Source organism: Cherax quadricarinatus, chromosome 89, assembly GCF_038502225.1.
Source record: "Cherax quadricarinatus isolate ZL_2023a chromosome 89, ASM3850222v1, whole genome shotgun sequence".
Lineage (NCBI taxonomy): Eukaryota > Metazoa > Arthropoda > Malacostraca > Decapoda > Parastacidae > Cherax > Cherax quadricarinatus.
This window is the reverse complement of record NC_091380.1, coordinates 3,937,442-3,961,807: the sequence shown is the minus strand read 5'-3', so window position 1 is coordinate 3,961,807 and position 24,366 is coordinate 3,937,442. Positions and strand designations below refer to the sequence as shown.

At 41.8% G+C, this 24,366-nt stretch overlaps 2 protein-coding genes across 3 annotated transcripts in view; one reads left to right on the top strand and one right to left on the bottom strand.

Annotated features, from left to right (window-relative positions):
- Positions 1-560: 560 nt before the first annotated feature.
- On the top strand, positions 561-24,296 carry LOC128697144 (golgin subfamily A member 6-like protein 6). 2 transcript variants are annotated; one of them, XM_070104084.1, is made up of 6 exons: positions 561-677; positions 6,670-7,703; positions 17,895-18,783; positions 19,215-19,411; positions 22,272-22,478; positions 23,811-24,296. In XM_070104084.1, exons 2-6 carry the CDS (start codon positions 6,693-6,695, stop codon positions 23,955-23,957), a joined length of 2,451 nt encoding a protein of 816 aa, XP_069960185.1. In that variant the 5' UTR covers positions 561-677; positions 6,670-6,692; the 3' UTR covers positions 23,958-24,296. The 2 variants fall into 2 exon arrangements, with proteins under 2 accessions (XP_069960185.1, XP_069960186.1); XM_070104085.1 differs by having other exon boundaries at positions 574-677; positions 6,674-7,703.
- Positions 23,803-24,366, bottom strand: part of sti (sticky) — an 80,775-nt gene continuing 80,211 nt past the window's right edge. The window contains exon 41 of the transcript XR_011394555.1: positions 23,803-23,919. The gene's annotated coding sequence lies outside the window, so the exon portion shown is untranslated. The remainder of the gene's footprint in view (positions 23,920-24,366) is intronic.

Sequence of the window (24,366 nt, the reverse complement as noted above, 5' to 3'; positions counted from 1 at the left end):
GTAGTATTTTTTTTTTTTTTTGTTAGAGCAACAAAATTTATTTTAATCTACATGACCTACTTGGGAACTTATTGTTCTACTTTCTCTTTCTAGAGTAAACCTTGTTTTCTTAATAAATGCAACGCAGAATTCTGATTTAGTCTAGTTATGCCACCTGAGTGACTAGTTAATTATGCATCCCATGTTCTTCCTGTGACTGGAGTGCAAAAGTTGATCAAGGACCACAATGAACATAAGTAATATTGTCTGACTGTTTTTTAGTTATCCTAGGTAATTTACACATACATTAAACTATACATGATAATTGTAATTATGTGTACCTGTACTTGCATAAACATACAAGGACCCAAATGGAAATAACCCAAGAATCCCAATGGAAATAAGTCACTTTGACTGTCTTATTTGGTCATCTTAGGTAATTTACACATATGTTACTATGTATGGTTGCCCGAAATTCTCTGCATACAAAGTGACTTTTGGCATGTACACCCAACTATTATATTCCTTTGTACAACCAAGTATGATGTCAAAATAAAAATGTTATTATTACAACATCCACCTGGAAGTAAGGGTCAATACAGCTTGAGGAGTAAAGCTGTCAGTGGACCTTATATACCCAACAACAAAGAAACAACCAACGTGGTTTAGTTCATATAAATTTAGAACATAATACCTAAGTAAGTTTATTCAGGTACACATAAATACAGTTATATAACTTATCATACATAGCAGTATATGTGTAGATTATCTAGGATAATCTAAGAAAGTCAGAATGACTTATTTCCGCTGGGATCCTTCATATGTTAAAAAATATCTAATACCTACAATAAAACTATACCCGTCAGGCCAACAAGTGATGGAAAATAGGTAAAATTCCTGGATTTATGGTGCTAGATGGAGCATATAAGGCACGGTGCCTTATTTTTTACCCTTCAAGGCAAGTGCTTGAGGTCAGGGAAGAGCTCTTGATCCAAGGAATTGGAGTTTTTTTTTTTTTCTAAACTGCATTGGTTCTCATCCATTATTCTCCATGTGTTGTATACTGATATATTGCTATAATATACAAGCCTGTCCGATGTTATCCTGACGCCAAATGACTTCGAACAGGTGATAAATGACATGCCCATGTACTCTGCCCCAGGGCCAGACTCATGGAACTCTGTGTTCATCAAGAACTGCAAGAAGCCCCTATCACGAGCCTTTACCATCCTATGGAGAGGGAGCATGGACACGGGGGTCGTCCCACAGTTACTAAAAACAACAGACATAGCCCCACTCCACAAAGGGGGCAGTAAAGCAACAGCAAAGAACTACAGACCAATAGCACTAACATCCCATATCATAAAAATCTTTGAAAGGGTCCTAAGAAGCAAGATCACCATCCATCTAGAAACCCATCAGTTACACAACCCAGGGCAACATGGGTTTAGAACAGGTCGCTCCTGTCTGTCTCAACTATTGGATCACTACGACAAGGTCCTAGATGCACTAGAAGACAAAAAGAATGCAGATGTAATATATACAGACTTTGCAAAAGCCTTCGACAAGTGTGACCATGGCGTAATAGCGCACAAAATGCGTGCTAAAGGAATAACAGGAAAAGTCGGTCGATGGATCTATAATTTCCTCACTAACAGAACACAGAGAGTAGTCGTCAACAGAGTAAAGTCTGAGGCAGCTACGGTGAAAAGCTCCGTTCCACAAGGCACAGTACTAGCTCCCATCTTGTTCCTCATCCTCATATCCGACATAGACAAGGATGTCAGCCACAGCACCGTGTCTTCCTTTGCAGATGACACCTGAATCTGCATGACAGTGTCTTCCATTGCAGACACTGCAAGGCTCCAGGCGGACATCAACCAAATCTTTCAGTGGGCTGCAGAAAACAATATGAAGTTCAACGATGAGAAATTTCAATTACTCAGATATGGTAAACACGAGGAAATTAAATCTAAATCAGAGTACAAAACAAATTCTGGCCACAAAATAGAGCGAAACACCAACGTCAAAGACCTGGGAGTGATCATGTCGGAGGATCTCACCTTCAAGGACCATAACATTGTATCAATCACATCTGCTAGAAAAATGACAGGATGGATAATGAGAACCTTCAAAACTAGGGAGGCCAAGCCCATGATGACACTCTTCAGGTCACTTGTTCTATCTAGGCTGGAATATTGCTGCACACTAACAGCACCTTTCAAGGCAGGTGAAATTGCTGACCTAGAAAATGTACAGAGAACCTTCACGGGGCGCATAACGGAGATAAAACACCTCAGTTACTGGGAGCGCTTGAGGTTCCTAAAACTGTATTCCCTGGAACGCAGGTGGGAGAGATACATGATTATATACACCTGGAAAATCCTAGAGGGACTAGTACCGAACTTGCACATGAAAATCACTCACTACGAAAGCAACAGACTTGGCAGACGATGCAGCATCCCCCAATGAAAAGCAGGGGTGTCACTAGCACGTTAAGAGACCATACAATAAGTGTCAGGGGCCCGAGACTGTTCAACTGCCTCCCAGCATACATAAGGGGGATTACCAACAGACCCCTGGCAGTCTTCAAGCTGGCACTGGACAAGCACCTAAAGTTGGTTCCTGACCAGCCGGGCTGTGGCTCGTACGTTAGTTTGCGTGCAGCCAGCAGCAACAGCCTGGTTGATCAGGCTCTGATCCACCAGGAGGCCTGGTCACAGACCGGGCCGCGGGGGCGTTGACCCCCGGAACTCTCTCCAGGTAAACTCCAGGTAAACACATAAATAAGACAGTATGGGACTCCGGGAATTTTATTTTTTGAAAACGTTTCTTCCACCCGTGACTATTATCGCTTTAGTGAATTAATGAACTGCCTGACGAACGAATCGTCTTCACAAATAAAATACCATAACCCGCATATTGTGCTTTACATGACCTATAATTGTGACTGAGTCCTGCTGTATCTTCAAGCTAGGCTTTAAATAATATATTACAAGGACCTCAATGGAAATGAGTCACTTTGACTTCTTTTTCGGTTATCCTGGGTAATTCACACATGTTACTATGTATGATAATGGAACTTATATGTTCCTGCACTTAAATAAACCCACTTATTGCATCATTATAAATTTAACAATTATTTTTCTCTTGTAAGTTCCCTCCGAGGTCATAGGTTAACCATTATACATCTCTAACCCTTTGACAATGTCCTAAGTTACACAGAATTTCTGGTGAAGGAGAAATCATCTTTGGAGTATCCCATTTGTAACACCCGTCATTAATCATTACTATGCTATCTTAATTTCTTTGATTATTGTACCTCTTACTCTTGTCAGTACCTATTATGTGTGGAAACACGAAGTTTTTTTTTTGTGGAGAGGGAGGATATGCTGTATGAAAAGGTTAGGCTCCATCTCTTGGCCAAAATGTAGTTTAACCCGTAAATGGTCCAAACGTATATAAACGTTTTTTCAACATTTGAAAGTATGTAAAAAAGTAGATCTTCTTTTTGTTTCTTTTACATTTGAAAATGTGTAAAAAACTTTGATCTACTTTTTTTTTTGTTATACATGTATTTGAAAATATGTAAAAAAACGTAGATCTACTTTTGTAGCACTACACATGTGAACGTAGATCTGCTTGGACCGTTTACGGGTTAAACAACAATCTCTCATGTGTCACCCCCATTGTACTAAAGCTCAGGTGATATCCTTACCTATTTTTTCACCTGTATAATCATTTTCAGGTACACAAATAACCCGCACATAGGAGAAAGAAACATATGATGATGTTTTAGTCCAACCATTGGCCCTGGAGTTTACCTGGAGAGAGTTTCGGGGGTCAACACCCCCGCGGCCCGGTCTGTGACCAGGCCTCCTGGTGGATCAGCGCCTGATCAACCAGGCTGTTGCTGCTGGCTGCACGCAAACCAACGTACGAGCCACAGCCCGGCTGATCAGGAACTGACTTTAGGTGCTTGTCCAGTGCCAGCTTGAAGACTGCCAGGGGTCTGTTGGTAATCCCCCTTATGTGTGCTGGGAGGCAGTTGAACAGTCTCGGGCCCCTGACACTTATTGTATGGTCTCTTAACATGCTAGTGACACCCCTGCTTTTCATTGGGGGGATGGTGCATCGTCTGCCAAGTCTTTTGCTTTCGTAGTGAGTGATTTTCGTGTGCAAGTTCGGTACTAGTCCCTCTAGGATTTTCCAGGTGTATATAATCATGTATCTCTCCCTCCTGCGTTCCAGGGAATACAGGTTTAGAAACCTCAAGCGCTCCCAGTAATTGAGGTGTTTTATTTCCGTTATGCGCGCCGTGAAAGTTCTCTGTACATTTTCTAGGTCGGCAATTTCACCTGCCTTGAAAGGTGCTGTTAGAGTGCAGCAATATTCCAGCCTAGATAGAACAAGTGACCTGAAGAGTGTCATCATGGGCTTGGCCTCCCTAGTTTTGAAGGTTCTCATTATCCATCCTGTCATTTTTCTAGCAGATGCGATTGATACAATGTTATGGTCCTTGAAGGTGAGATCCTCCGACATAATCACTCCCAGGTCTTTGACGTTGGTGTTTCGCTCTATTTTGTGACCAGAATTTGTTTTGTACTCTGATGAAGATTTAATTTCCTCATGTTTACCATATCTGAGTAATTGAAATTTCTCATCGTTGAACTTCATATTGTTTTCTGCAGCCCACTGAAAGATTTGGTTGATGTCCGCCTGGAGCCTTGCAGTGTCTGCAATGGAAGACACTGTCATGCAGATTCGGGTGTCATCTGCAAAGGAAGACACGGTGCTGTGGCTGACATCCTTGTCTATGTCGGATATGAGGATGAGGAACAAGATGGGAGCTAGTACTGTGCCTTGTGGAACAGAGCTTTTCACCGTAGCTGCCTCGGACTTTACTCTGTTGACGACTACTCTCTGTGTTCTGTTAGTGAGGAAATTATAGATCCATCGACCGACTTTTCCTGTTATTCCTTTAGCGCGCATTTTGTGCGCTATTACGCCATGGTCACACTTGTCGAAGGCTTTTGCAAAGTCTGTATATATTACATCTGCATTCTTTTTGTCTTCTAGTGCATTTAGGACCTTGTCGTAGTGATCCAGTAGTTGAGACAGACAGGAGCGACCTGTTCTAAACCCATGTTGCCCTGGGTTGTGTAACTGATGGGTTTCTAGATGGGTGGTGATCTTGCTTCTTAGGACCCTTTCAAAGATTTTTATGATATGGGATGTTAGTGCTATTGGTCTGTAGTTCTTTGCTGTTGCTTTACTGCCCCCTTTGTGGAGTGGGGCTATGTCTGTTGTTTTTAGTAACTGAGGGACGACCCCCGTGTCCATGCTCCCTCTCCATAGGATGGAAAAGGCTCGTGATAGGGGCTTCTTGCAGTTCTTGATGAACACAGAGTTCCATGAGTCTGGCCCTGGGGCAGAGTGCATGGGCATGTCATTTATCGCCTGTTCGAAGTCATTTGGCGTCAGGATAACATCGGATAGGCTTGTGTTAATCAAATTTTGTGGCTCTCTCATAAAAAATTCATTTTGATCTTCGACTCTCAGTCTGGTTAGCGGCTTGCTAAAAACTGAGTCATATTGGGACTTGAGTAGCTCACTCATTTCCTTGCTGTCATCTGTGTAGGACCCATCTTGTTTAAGTAGGGGCCCAATACTGGGCGTCGTTCTCGATTTTGATTTGGCATAGGAGAAGAAATACTTTGGGTTTCTTTCGATTTCATTTATAGCTTTTAGTTCTTCCCGCGATTCCTGACTCCTAAAGGATTCTTTTAGCTTAAGTTCAATGCTTGCTATTTCTCTGACCAGTGTCTCCCTGCGCATTTCAGATATATTGACCTCTTTTAGCCGTTCTGTTATTCTTTTCCGTCGCCTGTAAAGGGAGCGCCTGTCTCTTTCTATTTTACATCTACTCCTCCTTTTTCTTAGAGGAATAAGCCTTGTGCATACATCGAGTGCCACCGAGTTAATCTGTTCTAGGCATAAGTTTGGGTCTGTGTTGCTTAGTATATCTTCCCAGCTTATATCGGTTAGGACTTGGTTTACTTGGTCCCACTTTATGTTTTTGTTATTGAAGTTGAATTTGGTGAATGCTCCCTCGTGACTAGTCTCATTTTGTCGGTTTGGGGCTCCTCGCATACATGTCTGAACCTCAATTATGTTGTGATCTGAGTATATTGTTTTTGATATGGTGATATTTCTTATCAGATCATCATTGTTAGTGAATATGAGGTCTAGTGTATTCTCCAGTCTAGTAGGCTCTATTATTTGCTGGTTTAAATTGAATTTTGTGCAGAGATTTAAAAGCTCGTGTGAGTGTGAGTTTTCATCAGAGCTGCCTCCTGGTGTTATTACTGCAAAACATCATCATAAGCTTCTTTCTCCTAAGTGCAAGTTATTTGTGTATTGTTTCAGTCACAGTACTGCACCTTCTTATTCTTTATTTCCAGATGTTTTCCTCAGATGCGTACTCTTGCTAATTATACATAAAGGATGTACAGTATTCACATTAAAATTCAAGTATTAACTTACAGAAGTTCAGTCATATTATGTCGTATGTAGTGTGTTTGGAAAAAATATGCCTGCAGTATTTTCAAGGAAATTTTTAATAAAATATAATCACTGCATCTAAGTTGTATGTTTTCGTCTTGGTAATAAGCAATGCTTATTTTTCAGATAGGTTTTTGAGATAAAAAACAATGGTTCGCTTTGCACGAGCTGAGGGGTCCAAGGGCTCCAATAAACGTGTATTAGAGGAGCCGACGCCATGGGCAGAGATGATGGCGCAGAAAATGAACAGAGATGAGAACGATAGTAATGCTGGAGGAGCCAAGAAAAAGAAGAAAGATGAGCTGGTAGTTAATAGAAAATCTGCAAATATAACTAAAGAAAAAAGTAATAAAATTAACAAAAAAGATAAGATAGAGGAACAGGAAGAGGAAAAACCTGAGGGAATAAAAACATTATTGAATAAATGTGAAGGACAAGAAAAGAAGAAATGGAAAAAAGACAAGATAGAAGAACAAGAAGAAGGAAAACCTCAAGAAATGCAAACATTATTGAACAAATGTGAAGGACAAGAAAAGAAGAAAAGGAAAAAAGACAAGATAGAAGAACAAGAAGAAGGAAAACCTCAAGAAATGCAAACATTATTGAACAAATGTGAAGGACAAAAAAGGAAGAAAAGGAAAAAAGACAAGATAGAAGAACAAGAAGAAGGAAAACCTCAAGAAATGCAAACATTATTGAACAAATGTGAAGGACAAGAAAAGAAGAAAAGGAAAAAAGACAAGATAGAAGAACAGGAAGAAGGAAAACCTCAAGAAATGCAAATATTATTGAACAAATGTGAAGGACAAGACAAGAAGAAAAGGAAAAAAGACAAGATAGAAGAACAGGAAGAAGGAAAACCTCAAGAAATGCAAATATTATTGAACAAATGTGAAGGACAAGACAAGAAGAAAAGGAAAAAAAGGAAAACAGACAAAGAAAATTTGTCTAATAAATCAAAACCGGAGTTTGTAGTCAATTCTAAGGGTGAGCGCGTGAAGGTATTTAAGGATGGAACAGAGAGGACGTGGTTTGACCTTCCTTATGAAGACAATGAGAGAATGACTCGATATGATGGTATGTGGGTCAAGAGGAAAATGGCAGAAAAACTGGAGAGTCTTAAAGCAAGTCTTAAAGAGCAAGGTCTTGAAGGAAAAGAGGTGAGTGATCTAGAGTATATTATTTTGTTGTAAATACGTACGTATTTTGGATAAAATTTATTTTGTTAGGCCCAGATTTTTTTAGTGCCACATAGTAAATAGTGAAAGGCTCGAGATTCAAGTAATTTACCTAACCTTCCCTTTCCTCAAATCAAACAAAATTACTTCCCTTTCTTTAAGCACTGTTTGTTGTATGACACTTGTACATTTAATGCTTAGTTGTCATTATAACAATAATCAGTCATCGTTTGACCCTTGGGTTTAATGCTCTTCCATGAATATTCCAGCTGTAATAATAATAATACAAAAAATAATATATATTTTACCAAGTATCTCTACTTCCTGTTTTTTCAAATTAATAAAAGATTAACTTTGTGAAATTATATTCTGCTCTTTGTATTATCGTAATTTTCTGGTTCGCCAAAAACAGGAATTTAGTTTCCAAAACTCTAAAGTCTGGCTAACAGATTTTCCCATTTCACTTCAAAAATATTACCAAACACTCACTCCAGCTGATGATTCTAATCTAAAATACACCATTGGGCAAAGGCCCAATGCAAGAGATGGGTTTTTCATTGATTTTACAAGTATGTACTGCATTTAGAGGAAAAGTATTTACTAGTAGTTCCATTCAGTTTTGCCAGTTGTTTTCTGTCTCCTGGGCACTATCCAACTCACTTTTATATCGATGTTTTCTATTTCTCTAACTAGTACCTTTTAATGCTTAAAAAAATCCAAAACTTTTGAGAGGTTCTGTAACTCTGGCTCTGGTATAGAGGGAATGATATTCATTTCTAAGATAGGTTACTATGTGCTTCAAACATAATTACTTTCTCTGTACTACTATTAAATCTATTCTTACCTCACTTACTGTATTTGTGCCTGGGGGATCTACAACAGTACATCATTTAAAGCCATTAATAATTATTATTTATTATCACACTGGCCGATTCCCACCAAGGCAGGGTGGCCCGAAAAAGAAAAACTTTCACCATCATTCACTCCATCACTGTCTTGCCAGAAGGGTGCTTTACACTACAGTTTTTAAACTGCAACATTAACACCCCTCCTTCAGAGTGCAGGCACTGTACTTCCCATCTCCAGGACTCAAGTCCGGCCTGCCGGTTTCCCTGAATCCCTTCATAAATGTTACTTTGCTCACACTCCAACAGCACGTCAAGTATTAAAAGCCATTTGTCTCCATTCACTCCTATCAAACACGCTCACGCATGCCTGCTGGAAGTCCAAGCCCCTCGCACACAAAACCTCCTTTACCCCCTCCCTCCAACCTTTCCTAGGCCGACCCCTACCCCGCCTTCCTTCCACTACAGACTGATACACTCTTGAAGTTATTCTGTTTCGCTCCATTCTCTCCACATGTCCGAACCACCTCAACAACCCTTCCTCAGCCCTCTGGACAACAGTTTTGGTAATCCCGCACCTCCTCCTAACTTCCAAACTACGAATTCTCTGCATTATGTTCACACCACACATTGCTCTCAGACATGACATCTCCACTGCCTCCAGCCTTCTCCTCGCTGCAACATTCATCACCCATGCTTCACACCCATATAAGAGCATTGGTAAAACTATACTCTCATACATTCCCCTCTTTGCCTCCAAGGACAAAGTTCTTTGTCTCCACAGACTCCTAAGTGCACCACTCACCCTTTTCCCCTCATTAATTCTATGATTCACCTCATCTTTCATAGACCCATCTGCTGACACGTCCACTCCCAAATATCTGAATACATTCACCTCCTCCATACTCTCTCCCTCCAATCTGATATCCAATCTTTCATCACCTAATCTTTTTGTTATCCTCATAACCTTACTCTTTCCTGTATTCACCTTTAATTTTCTTCTTTTGCACACCCTACCAAATTCATCCACCAATCTCTGCAACTTCTCTTCAGAATCTCCCAAGAGCACAGTGTCATCAGCAAAGAGCAACTGTGACAACTCTCACTTTATGTGTGATTCTTTATCTTTTAACTCCACGCCTCTTGCCAAGACCCTCGCATTTACTTCTCTTACAACCCCATCTATAAATACATTAAACATTAATAACTTAACAAAATGCTACTACTGTTTGTAAGATCACTCAAGCAAGTGCCAGACAACACCTGTCCCTAATCTTCAAAAGTTTAAACATATTCAGCAAACATAACATTAACTCTTTAATACAGTGCTTACTGTATATACAGGACAATCAGTACAAATCTCCATGGGGAAGTGAAGAAGAATCCTTTCTCTATAAGCCATGTGTGTCGTAAGAGGTGACTAAAATGCCATGAGCAAGGGGCTAGTAACCCCTTCTTCTATTTAAATTACTAAAAAAAAAAAAAAAAACTTTTGTTTCTCAGTGGGAGATGCTCAGCGTGTTAAAAAAAAATACAAATGTAAACCCAGTTATGATGCTCTTTTTAGTGGGCTGCAATAGAACTGAAAGGTGTAATACAAGAAACACACTTCTCTGACATCCCCTGTGTAAAAACTTAGTTCATACACGGTCCCAAAAACCTAAAACTATCTACCAGAAGATTATAAAAGTTCCTCATCTGCTAACTGTTTCCAAACTATTGTTAAAATGCTCTTCTTTTTTAGGTTAATGTGATATAATAGCATTTTATGTCAAACAAATTTGTTGATGAGTATTTGTCCAGTATTCATCCTCATGCACCCATTGTTCCCATTATTCTTCTAAACCCATAAATTGTACCATTTTATGTTGCAGTTCCTTCATTCTTTCTTTCTCATGAACACATAAGGTGATGGTATTATTATTATTATAATCAAAAAGAAGCGCTAAGCCACAAAGGCTATACAGCGCTGCAGGGTAGGGAAGGAAGCGAGGGTATTGGGCGGCAGAAGGGAGGAGGGATGATCAGTAGGTTACAGAAAACAACAGGGCAGGGGATAGTATGGGGGTAGAGGGTAGCAAGAGATTGAGGTAGAAAGGGCTGAAGGTATCAGAATTTGTGAAGTAAGTCAGTTATTGTCAAAAAGTCAATGAGAGAGTCCGGATGAAAGGTGGGTCCATCAGCGAGAAGGGAAGGTAAAGAGAGAGCAGCGGAGCGAAGATGACGACGGAGGTAAATTCTGCATGCTCGTTGATAAAGTGGGCAGTCCAACAGAATGTGGCTGACTGATAATGGAACTTGGCAATTCTCACAGAGAGGAGCAGGGTGCCTCTCCATGAGATATCCATGAGTAAGACGAGTATGGCCAATGCGAAGACGGGAGAGAGTAGTCTCCCAACCTCGACACTGGTGATAAGACGACGGCCAGTAACCTATACTCAGTTTAATAGATTGAAGTTTGTTACCGAGCATAGTAGACCAATGTTGTTGCCAACGGGTGTGAAGGTGGGAAGATATGGCAGCAAAATAGTCCGTAAATGGAATACCTCTATATGAAACTGGTAGGTTATGTACTGCTTACCGTGCAGCAGTGTCTGCCTGTTCATTGCCCTGTATGTCAACATGACCAGGGACCCAACAAAAAACAATATCTTTATGCTTGGTAAAGATGCGGCGTAGCCAAAGTTGGATACGGAGGACTAAGGGGTGAGGTGTATCAAATTTCTGTATAGCCTGTAAAGCACTAAGGGAGTCTGAGACAACCACAAATGATGACACAGGCATAGATGCAATACGGATAAGTGCTGCAAGGATGGCATACAATTCAGCAGTAAAAATATTAGCCAAAGATAGTAAATGCCCTCGTACGATGCTGTCCGGAAACACTGCTGCGAATCCTACGGCATCAGAAGACTTAGAGCCATCTGTGTACACAGCAATGGCATGAGAATGAGAGTGGAAGTGGTCAAGAAAAAGAGAGCGGGAAGCGACCATAGACAGTTGGGCTTTCGAGCAAGGGAGAGAGAAAGAACAGACTCGAACAGCTGGAACTTCCCAGGGGGGTAGGGAAAAGTGAGATGCTACATGAACATAGAAAGTTGGTAATTGAAGAGAAGACAAGAGCGAATGAAGGCGAAGAGAGAAGGGACGGAGTAAACAGGGGCAGCGAACAAATAAAGAATGTCTACTAATATCAGTGACCATTCTATAAATGGAAGGATTGCGGAGATCATGAGAGCGTACATAGTAGCGAAGGCAATGGGCATCACGGCGATCGGATAAGGATGAAACGTTCGCTTCTGCATAGAGGCTCTCAACAGGGGAAGAGCGAAAAGCACCAAGGCATAAATGTAATCCTTGGTGATGAATGGGGTTAAGGCTAGAGAGAGTAGCAGATGCCGCTGAATAGATCTGGTCACCATAATCAAGATTCGATAAGATAAGGGTGGAATATAGGTGAAGGAGGGTTCGACGATCAGCTCCCCATGAAAGATGAGCAAGGGTTTTAAGAAGGTTCAGCCGGCTGTGACAAGTTGCCTTCAGAGAGGTAATGTGAGGTTTCCAGGATAACCTACGGTCAAAGAGGAGGCCCAGAAACTTTACTGTATCACGTTCAGGGATACGGGAGCCATAGAGGTACAAAGGATGATCGGAGATGACAGAGCGTCTAGTGAAAGTAATTTGGTGGGTTTTAGTGCTGGAAAATTTAAACCCATGTGTGGTGGCCCAATTGGAAACACGGTCGACCGCATGCTGGAGAGAAACTGTAATGAGGTGACAGTCAGCGCCTGCACAGGCAATAGAGAAGTCATCAACATAGAGTGATGACCAAATATTTGATGGAAGACTAGAGGCCAAATCATTAATAGCAAGGAGAAAAAGTGTTGTGCTCAGAACACATCCCTGGGGCACACCTTCAGCTTGGATAAAGTCCGGGGAGAGCACATTATTAACCTGAACACGGAAATGTCTGTCAGTTAAAAAGTTCTTAAGGAAGGATGGTAGATTGCCTTGGAGGCCTAAGGAGTGGGCTTGGGCCAAAATATTATACCTCCAAGTTGTGTCATATGCCTTCTCAAGGTCAAAAAATATGGCAATAACTGAGTGGTTATTCGCAAAGGCATTACGAACATATGTATCCAAGCGTAGTAAGGGGTCTATGGTAGAACGTCCCTTACAAAAGCCATATTGATGAGTGGAGAGACTGTTGTGTGTCTCTAAATACCACACTAAACGTCTATTTACCAGGCATTCCATCAATTTGCAAACTGCACTGGTAAGAGCAATGGGACGATAGTGTGAGGCTTCATGTCCCTAGTGCCTGGTTTGCGGAAAGGGAGAACAATGGCAGATTTCCACAGCTGTGGAAGAACTCCTTGTGACCAAATAAGATTGAAAAGGCGTAATAGGACTGCAAGGGCTGACTGATGTAAATGTTGTAGCATACGAATATGAATGTCGTCGGGCCCAGCTGCCGATGATCGGCAAGCTGAGAGTGTTGCCTCTAGTTCTTGAAGTGTAAAAGGCACATTATACTGTTCTTCTCTGAGAGAAGAAAAGTCCAAGGGTGCTAACTCTCTGGCAGACTTCGAGGAAAGAAACGAGGGGCATAGATGGAGCCCCTGAGAAATACGGACCAGATGATTGCCAATTTCATTGGCAACATCTAGTGGGTTTGCTATATCAACACCGGCAACCCGCAGAACAGGAGCCGGGTCAGGAGAATATTTACCACTCAGATTTCGTACTTTTTTCCAGACTGCACTCATAGAGGAAGCAGAGTTGATGGTGGAGACATAATCTCGCCAGCAAGTGTGTTTAGCGTCACGGATGACACGGCGAGCGATCGCACGCTTCTGCTTAAAATCAAGAAGTCTCTCTGTGGTTCTATTGTACCGGTACCTGCCCCATGCAGCGCGTTTCAAACATACTGCACGAGCACAAGCAGGAGACCACCAAGGCACGCATTTCTGAGAATGACTGCCCGAAGTTTGGGGTATAGAATGAGAAGCTGTGGTTAAAACGAAGGACGAGAAGAGGTGTAAAAGCTCATCAATGGAGGACGAAGAAGGAACCTCACTAAAAACAGTTAGGTGTGAGTAAAAGTTCCAATTTGCCTGATCAAATTTCCAGCGTGGGATACGAAGAGGTGGTGAATATGAAGGGGAAGTAAGAATGATTGGGAAATGATCGCTGTCATGTAAATCCGGGAGAACAGACCAGGTGAAGTGTAATGCGGCGGAGGAAGAGCAGACTGAGAGATCGATGCAAGAGAGGGTGTGAGTCCGAGGATCAAAATGGGTGTGAGTACCTGTATTTAAAACATGGAGGGGATGGGTGGCAAGAAAAGCCTCTAACTGAATGCCACGGGAATCACAGTGAGACCCCCCCAGAGGAAATGATGGGCATTAAAATCGCCAAGTAACAGAATCGGTGGTGGTAATGACGAAACAAGAAAGGCAATATCCGGAATAGATAGTGCCTGAGATGGAGAGAGATATAAAGAACAGAGCGTATACCACCTATGCAAGTGGATACGGGCTGCTGTGTAATGCAGCGAAGTACGAACAAATAGCTGATGGTACAGAATATCAGTGCATAGAAGAAGGGCACTTTCATTAAAGGTCCCATCAGGAAAAGGATCTGAAGAATACAATAAATTATAGCCTGAGATGGGAGAGATAATGGCAGAGTGTAATTTTGGTTCCTGTAAGCAAACACCAACAGGGGAAAACTGGGAGAGTAACATCTGAAGCTCACCCTGAATACCCCTGAGGCCGCGTATATTCCACTGTAAATAGGCCATGATTGGCAATGATATAGATACTTGAAATCCGCAGGTAAGGGTTCCTACGGATTAGAGGGGTTAGAAAAGTCCACATGTGGAGGCAGGGGAAAACGTTCAAGCAGCGAAGGAACAGTGCGCTGTGAAGAAAGGAGTTGCACAGATGGAGGAGAGTAGAGAGAAGGAACAGAGGGTGGATCAGTGTCCATTGATGGTTTGGTCTCTGCAATATATTCAGAGATTGCTTCAAGTGTTTCGGAATTCAGAGACGTCGTTTGGGAGACAATATTGGAGATGGTAGGGGGAGGATGAGTAAAGATTGGAACTGTAATGGACTGTACCAAGGGGGGGGGGCGAGAGGGTGGAGGGAACTGGAGAAGAAGCGTGGAAGGGGACAGAAGAGGCAGAAACCTGGGAGGTGGCAGAAGAGGAAGAAACTTGGGAGGGAACAGGGGAGGTAGGTATAGTACGAGGAGGAGGGTGAACCTCTACACTTGTAACAGAGCCAGTGAGAGGGGAAGAACCTGGTACAGAGACAGGAAAGGTAAAATGAAGAGGTGGAAGAAGGGAAGGAGGGGTTAAAGGACCTTTTTTTGACTTCTGGGAAGTAGAGGGACGATTGGGAGGAGGTGTCATACGAGGTCTCGTCGATACTGAGGCTTGTGAGGGAGAACACAAAGAAGCGAGAACAGACTGAGGCGTTGAAGTAGCGACGTCTGAGCCTAGGACAGCAAAAGAATTAGAAACAGGAGTGACTATGGGAGAGGTAACCACAGAGGAGGCTGCAAAAGATGGGACCCCAGAAGTGGGGGGACATTTTGAAACACGGGAATAAGAAACACGAGGTAGTCTTCCTTGGAGGCGGAGATGAGAAACTGCCATGGCATAAGGGAGACCTTCTGCCTCTTTGAGGTAACAGATTTCCCGCTCATTTAAGTAGATTTGGCAACGGCGAGAGTACGAAGGGTGAGCCTCATGACAATTAAGGCAAGAGGGAGGTCGATTGCAAGACGTATTAGAATGGTCATCGGCTCCACAGACTGGGCATTCGGCTATGGATCTGCAGTATTTCACTGGATGGCCAAATCGCCAGCAATTTCTACACTGTTGCGGTGTAGGGATCACCTTTCGAACTTGTAACCGATGTCCTGCTACATAAACTGAGGATGGGAGTTCACGGCTGTCAAAAGTTAAACGAGCCACATTGCTAGGGTATCGTCTCCACCCGCGGGCAGGAAGAACATAAGTGTCTACCTTGAGGATTGGGAGATCTTGGAGTTCCAGCTGTTCAAGAATGTCATTGCCACATGTCTGGAAATTTTGTTGAACTATGGTATGGGGCAGAATGACGGTACCACTACAAGAATTGAGGGAATGATGTTTTTCAATAGTGACGGGAACAGTATCTATATGGGAAAGAAGAGAAAGATCATGAGCTTGGGTAGCATTCTGTACAGTGATGATGCGCGTACCGCTCTTAAGAGCATGAAAAGAAATATCTTTACCAACATGGTGTAGGAGTGCCTTGCCAATACTGTGGTCGGAAAGATAGGCGGTACAGGAAGCCGGTCGTAAAGTGAAGAATTTAGTCCATTGTGCAGTCCGAAACTGAGCGTGGAGAGGGAGTGCAGGACGTGTCGATCTTTTCTGAGAAGAACGAGAAGGCGGAGAAGTATCATCAGCAGGTAATTGTCGTTGGCATTTAGGCGTGGGACCAGAGTTGGTCCGATGTGGAACGGGCCAGCAATTCAAAAATTGCCGCACCGTAGAGGGAGAGGCCAGAAGCATAGTCAAAGGAGAGCAGAGGTCAGATAAATCAACGGAGTCAGTCGAGACCTCAGTACCTGAAGCGGGTGAGGAAACAGCACTGGCAAGAGGTACAGAGGCATGAGGAGTGTCCGAAGAGTGGTCCAAAGACGAGGCGGGGTCAGAACGGGGTGCGGTATCAAGAAGGGGCCCGAGGGTAGCAGGTTCATGGACTAGGGCTGCCATGGTTAGGTTACGTCTTTCTTTTTGTTTTTAAGAAAAAAAAGAAAGAAGAAAAGAAAATAAAAAAAAAGAATAAAAAAAAGGGGGAACCAGGGAGGGATAGCTCCTAGGAGGAATGAAAGGGCCAGAAATCTCCCTCCGCGCCCAAGAGGACCTCAGCACCGCAAGTAGCGCAGATGCAGCATGGAACCCGTGCCATACCCTACCCATCATGCCAGTAAACCAGCAATCCGGGATAGCAACCTCACATCTGCCGAGCTACCTTGGTGGACAAAAGAGAGGGTGTCCGGATATCCGCCACAAAGCATACCTCCTTCGGCCACCACCCCCGGAATCCGAAAGGTGGCTTCCTGAGATACACCCATCGCCCGAAAGACACCCAAAGCCACTCTCCAGGATACCGGAGAGGGATCGGGACATCCCCAGGCAATCCAGATTCCACGGCAAACTACGCCACCGCCAAGAACCTCAACGGAATGGGATGGACCCCGGTACCCTTTCCCCTACCTGGGAACTAGTGCGCCTGTGGGAAAAATCCCAAAGGCCAAAAAGAGGAAGGGCAAAAGGGAGGGGTGGGGAGGGGGAGGAGGAAAGGGAAAAGGGGAGGATGGGATAGGGAAGGGGGGATTGGGGGGTAATTAGGTTTGGTCTGAGGAAGGAGACTGACAGGTCTAATTCCTCAGACCAAGAGCCTCTTCACCACGCCAAGGAGCCCCCTTTGAAGAGGAAGGTGATGGTAAATCTTACAAACTTCAACTTAAATTCTCTGTACACATGTCTTCACTCTCCCGTGTGTTTCTTAATAGTTCTTAAGCTTGTAATATTTCCTTTTCAGTTTAGGAGGCCTGGTCTGAGGCCAGATCATGGGAAATATACTGTCTTTTTTGGCAAATAAGGTGCACAATAAAGTACTATAACAGTAGATCAGCAGTCATATTCAAAGGCAAATTACCTTCTTAATTTATGATAAAGTGTAACCCAAAGCTTGCCCTCGAACATAAAAGGTGCAAGCTGATTTTCCAAGACTTGTGGGAAAAAGGTGTGCCTTATATACCAGAAAATACAGTAATCTCAGGAACCACTAACAGATGCTTTTTGATGCATGAATTCTTTTAATTCCATAAATAAAAACAAACCTTTCTTATAGCTCAGTAACAGAGAAGGATTCAACCCCTGATGAGGTAGTCTTGATATTACCAAATCAATGCTCACAGTATTATGCCATGTGGACCTAAGAAGATTCATCCAGCTAGGTGTATTTTTATACACTAAAAAAGTTAGCATAGACCACACTGTGGCCACACCTCCATGACTTAACAGTGAGAGTGTTAGTTTGGCTATTTTAGAAGTGCCTTACCATGGGTTGAGTCCTGCTCCATTCTGGAGTTGTTTTCAGTTGTTATTATTATTATTATTATTATTATTATTATTCCATGAATTACTCTCTGACACTTAATAAAAGAAATCTCTTACGGCCTTTTCTGTTTCAGTAGATTGATTTCTAAATATGTTACACCAGGCTAAACAGTTTTTATATCCAAGTAATCATTACAGATTATGAGGAAAATGATGAAAGCCAAAAGGAAAGCACACCGGCAGCTGAGGATAGAGTTAATATATGAACAGAAAGAACTAGTAAGTGAACAGAAGCCACTGAAAGCAAAAGACACAACTCAAGATGAAACTCCTATAAAACTGAAAAAGAAAGGCAAGAAAACTAAGACGAAGGATGTCAGAAATAAACCTAAAGAAGTAGTCCTTGAAGCTGACAGCACCTGTGAAAACCAAAATGTCATTGGTATTGCCAATAAATCACTTGATAATGAGACACTGAATGAGAGGCCAGAAAACCATCAGAGTGAAGAGCTACATAAAACATATAACACACAAGAAAGAAATGTACAAGACAAAGGCATCCATGTCAACCACTCCCTTTCTAAAGCACACCAAAAAGTTATACCTGTAACATGGACAAAAGGTGCTAACAGTAAAACTTTAGGAAAATCTATAGCCAATAGAAAAACACTTCACGGTGAATGGCAAACTGGTTCATTTGTCTTTGAAGAGAATGACATAATGACTCAGTATGAAGGGTACTGGGTATTGCGAGAAGCTGTCGAGATGCTTAATGCTGCAAGTGAAGAGAAGTTAAGAAATATATATAATGCAAGAGTAGAAAACTGTGATGCAAGAGAGTTGACAGGGGAAGAACAAATCATCTTCCAGCGAGCCATGAAGAAGGAGAAGCGGTTTTATAATAGGAAATTAATGATTTTTTTGAGTAGAGGGACAGGACAAAGAATGATCAATAAGCATAGTGCACATGAACAAAAAGGCAGCTTAAATTCTGTTGAAAATCAGAGCAAATCTGCTGAGAGTGTAGTCAAATTTGACGGTTTCTGGGTCAAAAAGGAATCTGCAGATAGGCTTAATAAGCTAAAGGGTAAGTATCATATATTTTTTCCCCAGTCGTCGTGATATAGAGGTGAAATATAATTGAACAATAAGCATAAAGGTGGATGGAAGGCTCAAACCATGGTCTCAATAAACAGGTCAAGAGCTTTACCACTGAGCTACTGGGCTTCTGTTAATCTCAGGACCACAGTTCGAGCCTCCCGTCCACTTTTCTGTTTATTCATCAACAGTCGCTCATTATGACAAACAGAATTCATAAAGATAAGAAGTTGCAGTATGGCTTTGTTAAATACATTTGTAAATTTCTGTTACAGTATGGGCCTTATGTACACTGCATGAGTTTATATTTACTTGTCTAGTGTTGCTAAAATTCAACTTAAGGGTGAGTAGGTTTTGGGAGGATGTAGTGCAGGAACTTGCTTATCCCAAGTTCATCATTTTTATATCTCTGTATTGCAGAGCGGCTCACAGCAGAAGGGGTTTCAGCAGAAGAGCTATACACTATCATGCAAAAGGAGCGCCGCAAAGAGGAACGGTTATTAAAAAATGAAAGGAAACTAGTATGCTTGAAGTGCCGTAAGCCAGGTCACATGGTCTCTTCATGTCCTGAAGCAACAGGGGGGACCAATGATGCACAGATAACTATTTGTTATACAGTAAGTAACTTTGTCTCAGCACACCTCTGGCAGGACACCGTGCCTCGGTGGGAGAGAGCCGATATGTTAAAAAAAAAAAAATGCTTTTTCTTGCTTGTAATTCACTGAATTATTAAAGAGGAGAATTATGAAGCACGAAGCAGCTTGGCAGAATATCACTCATCACATGAACATGTTATATAGGACTGTACTATTATTGCTGTTATTTTCTTTTGCTTCATTCTCACATGAAATAACAGGTAAATCTTACGGCCTGGTCACAGACCAGGCTGCGGGGGCGTTGACCCCCAAAACCCTCTCCAGGTATACACTTATATTTTCTTTCATGTGTTTCTTGGTGGTAATAAAATTGGTTTTCTCCCACTTACATAATACACATCAAGTTTTTACTATACTTTGCCAAAGAAAATATTCTTTTGACTCAGGAAATCAAAATGTGATTGCAAGCAAACCATGGTATTGGTGGGGATAAAACCCATGGCAAGCGAGTCTTTTCATTTATGTTCAACAGCTACGGTGTATAGGCACAATCTACTATAATATCCAGCTAAATTCCATGCGGCATGTGCTTACTGGGTTGATAAATATAAACCATACCACAGGCGGGGATTAAACTCGTGGCAAGTGAGTCATAAAACTGCAGGCCAGCGCATAAGCCAGTGGGCCAACTGGCCTGGAGTTTAATGAATCGCTCACCACGAGTTCAATCCCCACCCATGGCATGGTTTGTTTTCAGTGGTGTCATTACGATTTCGCGAGTCATGATAAGTGTGAAGTGTTACCACCAGTGACACTGACACTTCTACAACAATGCTAAGTTTTTGACATATATACTGGCTCCTGGGACTGACAATGGCATGAATATTTGAGTAAATTTGTATCATCACTTGCCATGACTAATTTAGCTGGGTGAATTCAAACGAATAGTTTTCTTTTGCTATATGTTTTACATCAGAGATGTTGGTGACTTTGTTAAGAAGAGTATTACTAGTTATTTTGTTTTCCTCCCCTGATCTCCATAATGTAAGGTAATAAAGGAACAGTCGTTTGTATTTCAACATACGGTCACACTGCCAGATTCATAGGTTTCGTAATTTGTGGTGCCCATTTCTTAGTACATGTACTTGATGCTCAGCCCCTAAATGAAAAATTAACCATAGGATTTTGTTCAAAATGTGCTCAGTGACTGCATGTCCAACTATATATATTATTTTTTGGCCATTTTTTCTTTTGAATGTCAGTATTAACTAGACGAGAGCAATGCTTAGAGATATGGCTTTCTAAAACAAATTGAGCCAAAATATAAAATAAAATTTATCATTCAAACATTTTGTATTATTCTTAGAGGTCATAGGTACAGGACAATGACAGCTTTGGGAGTTCTGACTGCACTTTCTGGAGATCTACTTTAAAAATCCATTATTATTATTACAAGACTATGCACCAAACCTATGTGGGTCATATAGCCAAATCCTTGTAAGCATCTGCTGTTGGATGGGGTGAGGTGGGGAGGTCATTGGCTGAGCACACACTACTGGGTTCATATGGAGTACTTACTGCAGACCTCAATATTAAAGGAGCATTAAGGATTCATTTCTCTCACTCTGTTGCTCTAAGGTCACTTGTATATGCAGTATTCGTCTTCTTTCAACAAACCGGCTATATCCCACTGAGGCAGGGTGGCCCACAAGGAAAAACAAAAGTTCCTCCTTTTAAATTTAGTAATATATACAGGAGAAGGGGTTACTAGCCCCTTGCTCCTGGCATTTTAGCCGCCTCTTACGACACGCATGGCTTATGGAGGAAGAATTTTTTTCCACTTTCCCCTGGAGATAAGAGGAAAAAATAAAAACAACAAGAACAAAACCAAGTAAGAAAATATAAGAAAAGCCAGAAGGGTGTGTATACATATGCTTGCACATGCATGTGAGTATGACCTAAGTGCAAGTAGAAGTAGCAAGATGTACCTGAAATCTTGCATGTTTATCAGACAAAAAAATAAGACACTAGCAATCTTGCCATCATGTAAAACAATTACAGGTTTCTGTTTTATACTCGCTTAGCAGGACAGTAGTACCTTCCTGGGTGGTTGCTGTCTACCAGCCTACTACCACAGGACGGTAGTACCTTCCTGGGTGGTTGCTGTCTACCAGCCTACCACAGGATGGTAGTACATTCCTGGGTGGTTGTTGTCTACCAGCCTACTACCACAGGATGGTAGTACCTTCCAGGGTGGTTGCTGTCTACCAGCCTACTACCACAGGATGGTAGTACCTTCCAGGGTGGTTGCTGTCTACCAGCCTACTACCACAGGATGGTAGTACCTTCCAGGGTGGTTGCTGTCTACCAGCCTACTACCACAGGATGGTAGTACCTCCCTGGGTGGTTGCTGTCTACCAGCCTACTACCACAGGACGGTAGTACCTTCCTGGGTGGTTGTTCTCTACCAGCCTACTACCACAGGACGGTAGTACCTCCCTGGGTGGTTGCTGTCTACCAGCCTACTACCACAGGACGGTAGTACCTTCCTGGGTGGTTGTTGTCTACCAGCCTACTACCACAGGACGGTAGTACCTTCCTGGGTGGTTGCTGTCTACCAGCCTACTACCTATAATGCATTATTATTATTATAATCAAAACTAAGCGTTAAACCCACAAAGGTCATACAGTATATGCATTTAATTAACTTGCAGAATTTTCTTCTGCATAATGTTATACAAGTATCAAGTGCCTTACTAATGTTATACTCATAGAATGAAATTTGTCAAACAAATTTCACAAATTACATGCCAATGAATTTATAAAGTTCCATCTCTCTAACCAAATTAGTGTAGGTAATATACATATATTTTTTTTACAGTGTGGTTCAACAGAACATACATCTCGTGATTGTACTCTGAAACAAAAAGGTTCAGTGTATTCACATGCAACCTGCTTTATTTGTGGTGAGGTTGGACACATATCCCGAGAGTGTCCCGACAACCCTCGAGGTCTTTACCCTAATGGTGGGGCTTGCAGAGGTTGTGGCTCAGTTGAACATCTAGCTAAAGACTGTCCAGACCTAAAGGTTTGTATTAATGTTGGTAGAATATGTTAGGTAAAAGGACACAAGTACAACTAATGTGACATTTTATTGTGGCAACGTTTTGCTCTCCAGGATTATTATTATTATTATTATAATCAAGGGGGAAGCGCTAAACCCGGAGGATTATACAGCGCCTGGGGGGGGGGGATGTGGAAGGCATTCAGGCTTAATTCGGGGAACTGGAGCACAGATCCAATTCCCTAAATCAAGAGCCCCTCACCAACATCAAGGAACCTTCCTTGAGGGGTTGCTCTCCAGGAGCTTTATTAAGCCATTACAACAGCTTGATAAAGCTCCTGGAGACCAAAATGTTGCCACAATAAAATGTCACATTAGTTGCACTTGTGTCCTTTTACTTAAAGGTTTGTACTGATGAATTATGAGTAGTATTTGTATTATTGTTTGCTTAGGTTGAGCAGTTTTTTTCACATAGGCTTGTTTTCCTCCAAGTTAAAGTGACTCAAAGTAAATCCATTCACTATCACTCATTCAATGGTTGTCTTGCCAGAATGTGTACAGTACAGTAAAACTTGTTATTCCTGGAGGCAACCTGACTATCAGATTCATCTAAAACACTTATGAACAGAAAAATATTTTTTCAACTTACCTAAACCTCACCCTGATGATGGAGGTTTTTTGATCCAAGGGAATTGGAGCTACCCTGCCCCTCATTTTCCATATGTATTCATCAACCTATTCCCCTCAAGGAAGGTTCCTTGATGTTGGTGAGGGGCTCTTGATTTAGGGAATTGGATCTGTGCTCCAGTTCCCCGAATTAAGCCTGAATGCCTTCCACATCCCCCCCCAGGCGCTGTATAATCCTCCGGGTTTAGCGCTTCCCCCTTGATTATAATAATAATAATCATCAACCTATTGTTGAGGGCATAAATGCTGGCACATAGATCAGATACAATTATAGTTCCTCAACTTCCAGCATCAAGGAAGGTTCCTTGATGCTGGTGAGGGGCTCTTAATCTAGGAAATTGGGTCTGTGCTCCAATTCCCTGAATTAAGCCTGAATGCCTTCCATCCCCCCCTCCCCCACAGGCAATGTATAACCCCTCCAGGTTTAGTGCTCCCTCATAATAAAATTTTGATGGACTCCTCGGTGCCCTGTTGACGCCTATAAGTTTAGTGTTTCCACATGCATAAAATAACACTTAGTATCTTTTTTATGAACATTGCTGTGCAAATTGGGACATTTGTGTTATTACAACAATCGAAACTAAGCACTAATCCCACAAGGGTCATTTGGAAATGAGAAACCTCAAGTACTTACTTTATTCTGTAGTACATTCTTATTTTTGTTCTCAGAAGGAAAAAGAAAAGGCAAACATCACGTTAAGTCGAATAGATGGAAGTGCCGTGGAAACCTTAGATGTTAATGAAGCGGAAGAACCTCTCATGAATACTCAGGTGTCACCTCACAAGAAAAACAAAATTAAAATGGTAACATTTTAATTTTTTATTAGTTTTTTACATAGATACAGGGATAGGTATGAAAGAAGTTAAAACTATGATGCATTTGTGCAATGTCTGTTGAAAAATGAATGAATACAAAATTTTTGTTTTTGGCAATCCAGCACTTGTATGTAGTGCAATTATTATTATAATCAAAAAGATTGTATGTAGTGAAAACAACTTTTGAACACTATTCAAATACAGCTTGATTGTATACTCTGCATTTCTTTGTAGTTGAAAGCAGTATGAAGAATTGAGACACTTGTGCAACATATGGGAATCTTTATTGAAGAAACGTTTCGCCACACAGTGGCTTCATCAGTCCAATACAAAGTAGAAATGGGTAAGGAGAGGAGGAGTTCGAGGTAATCAGTCCCTCAACCTGGAATCGATGTGTTCAGTCCATCAC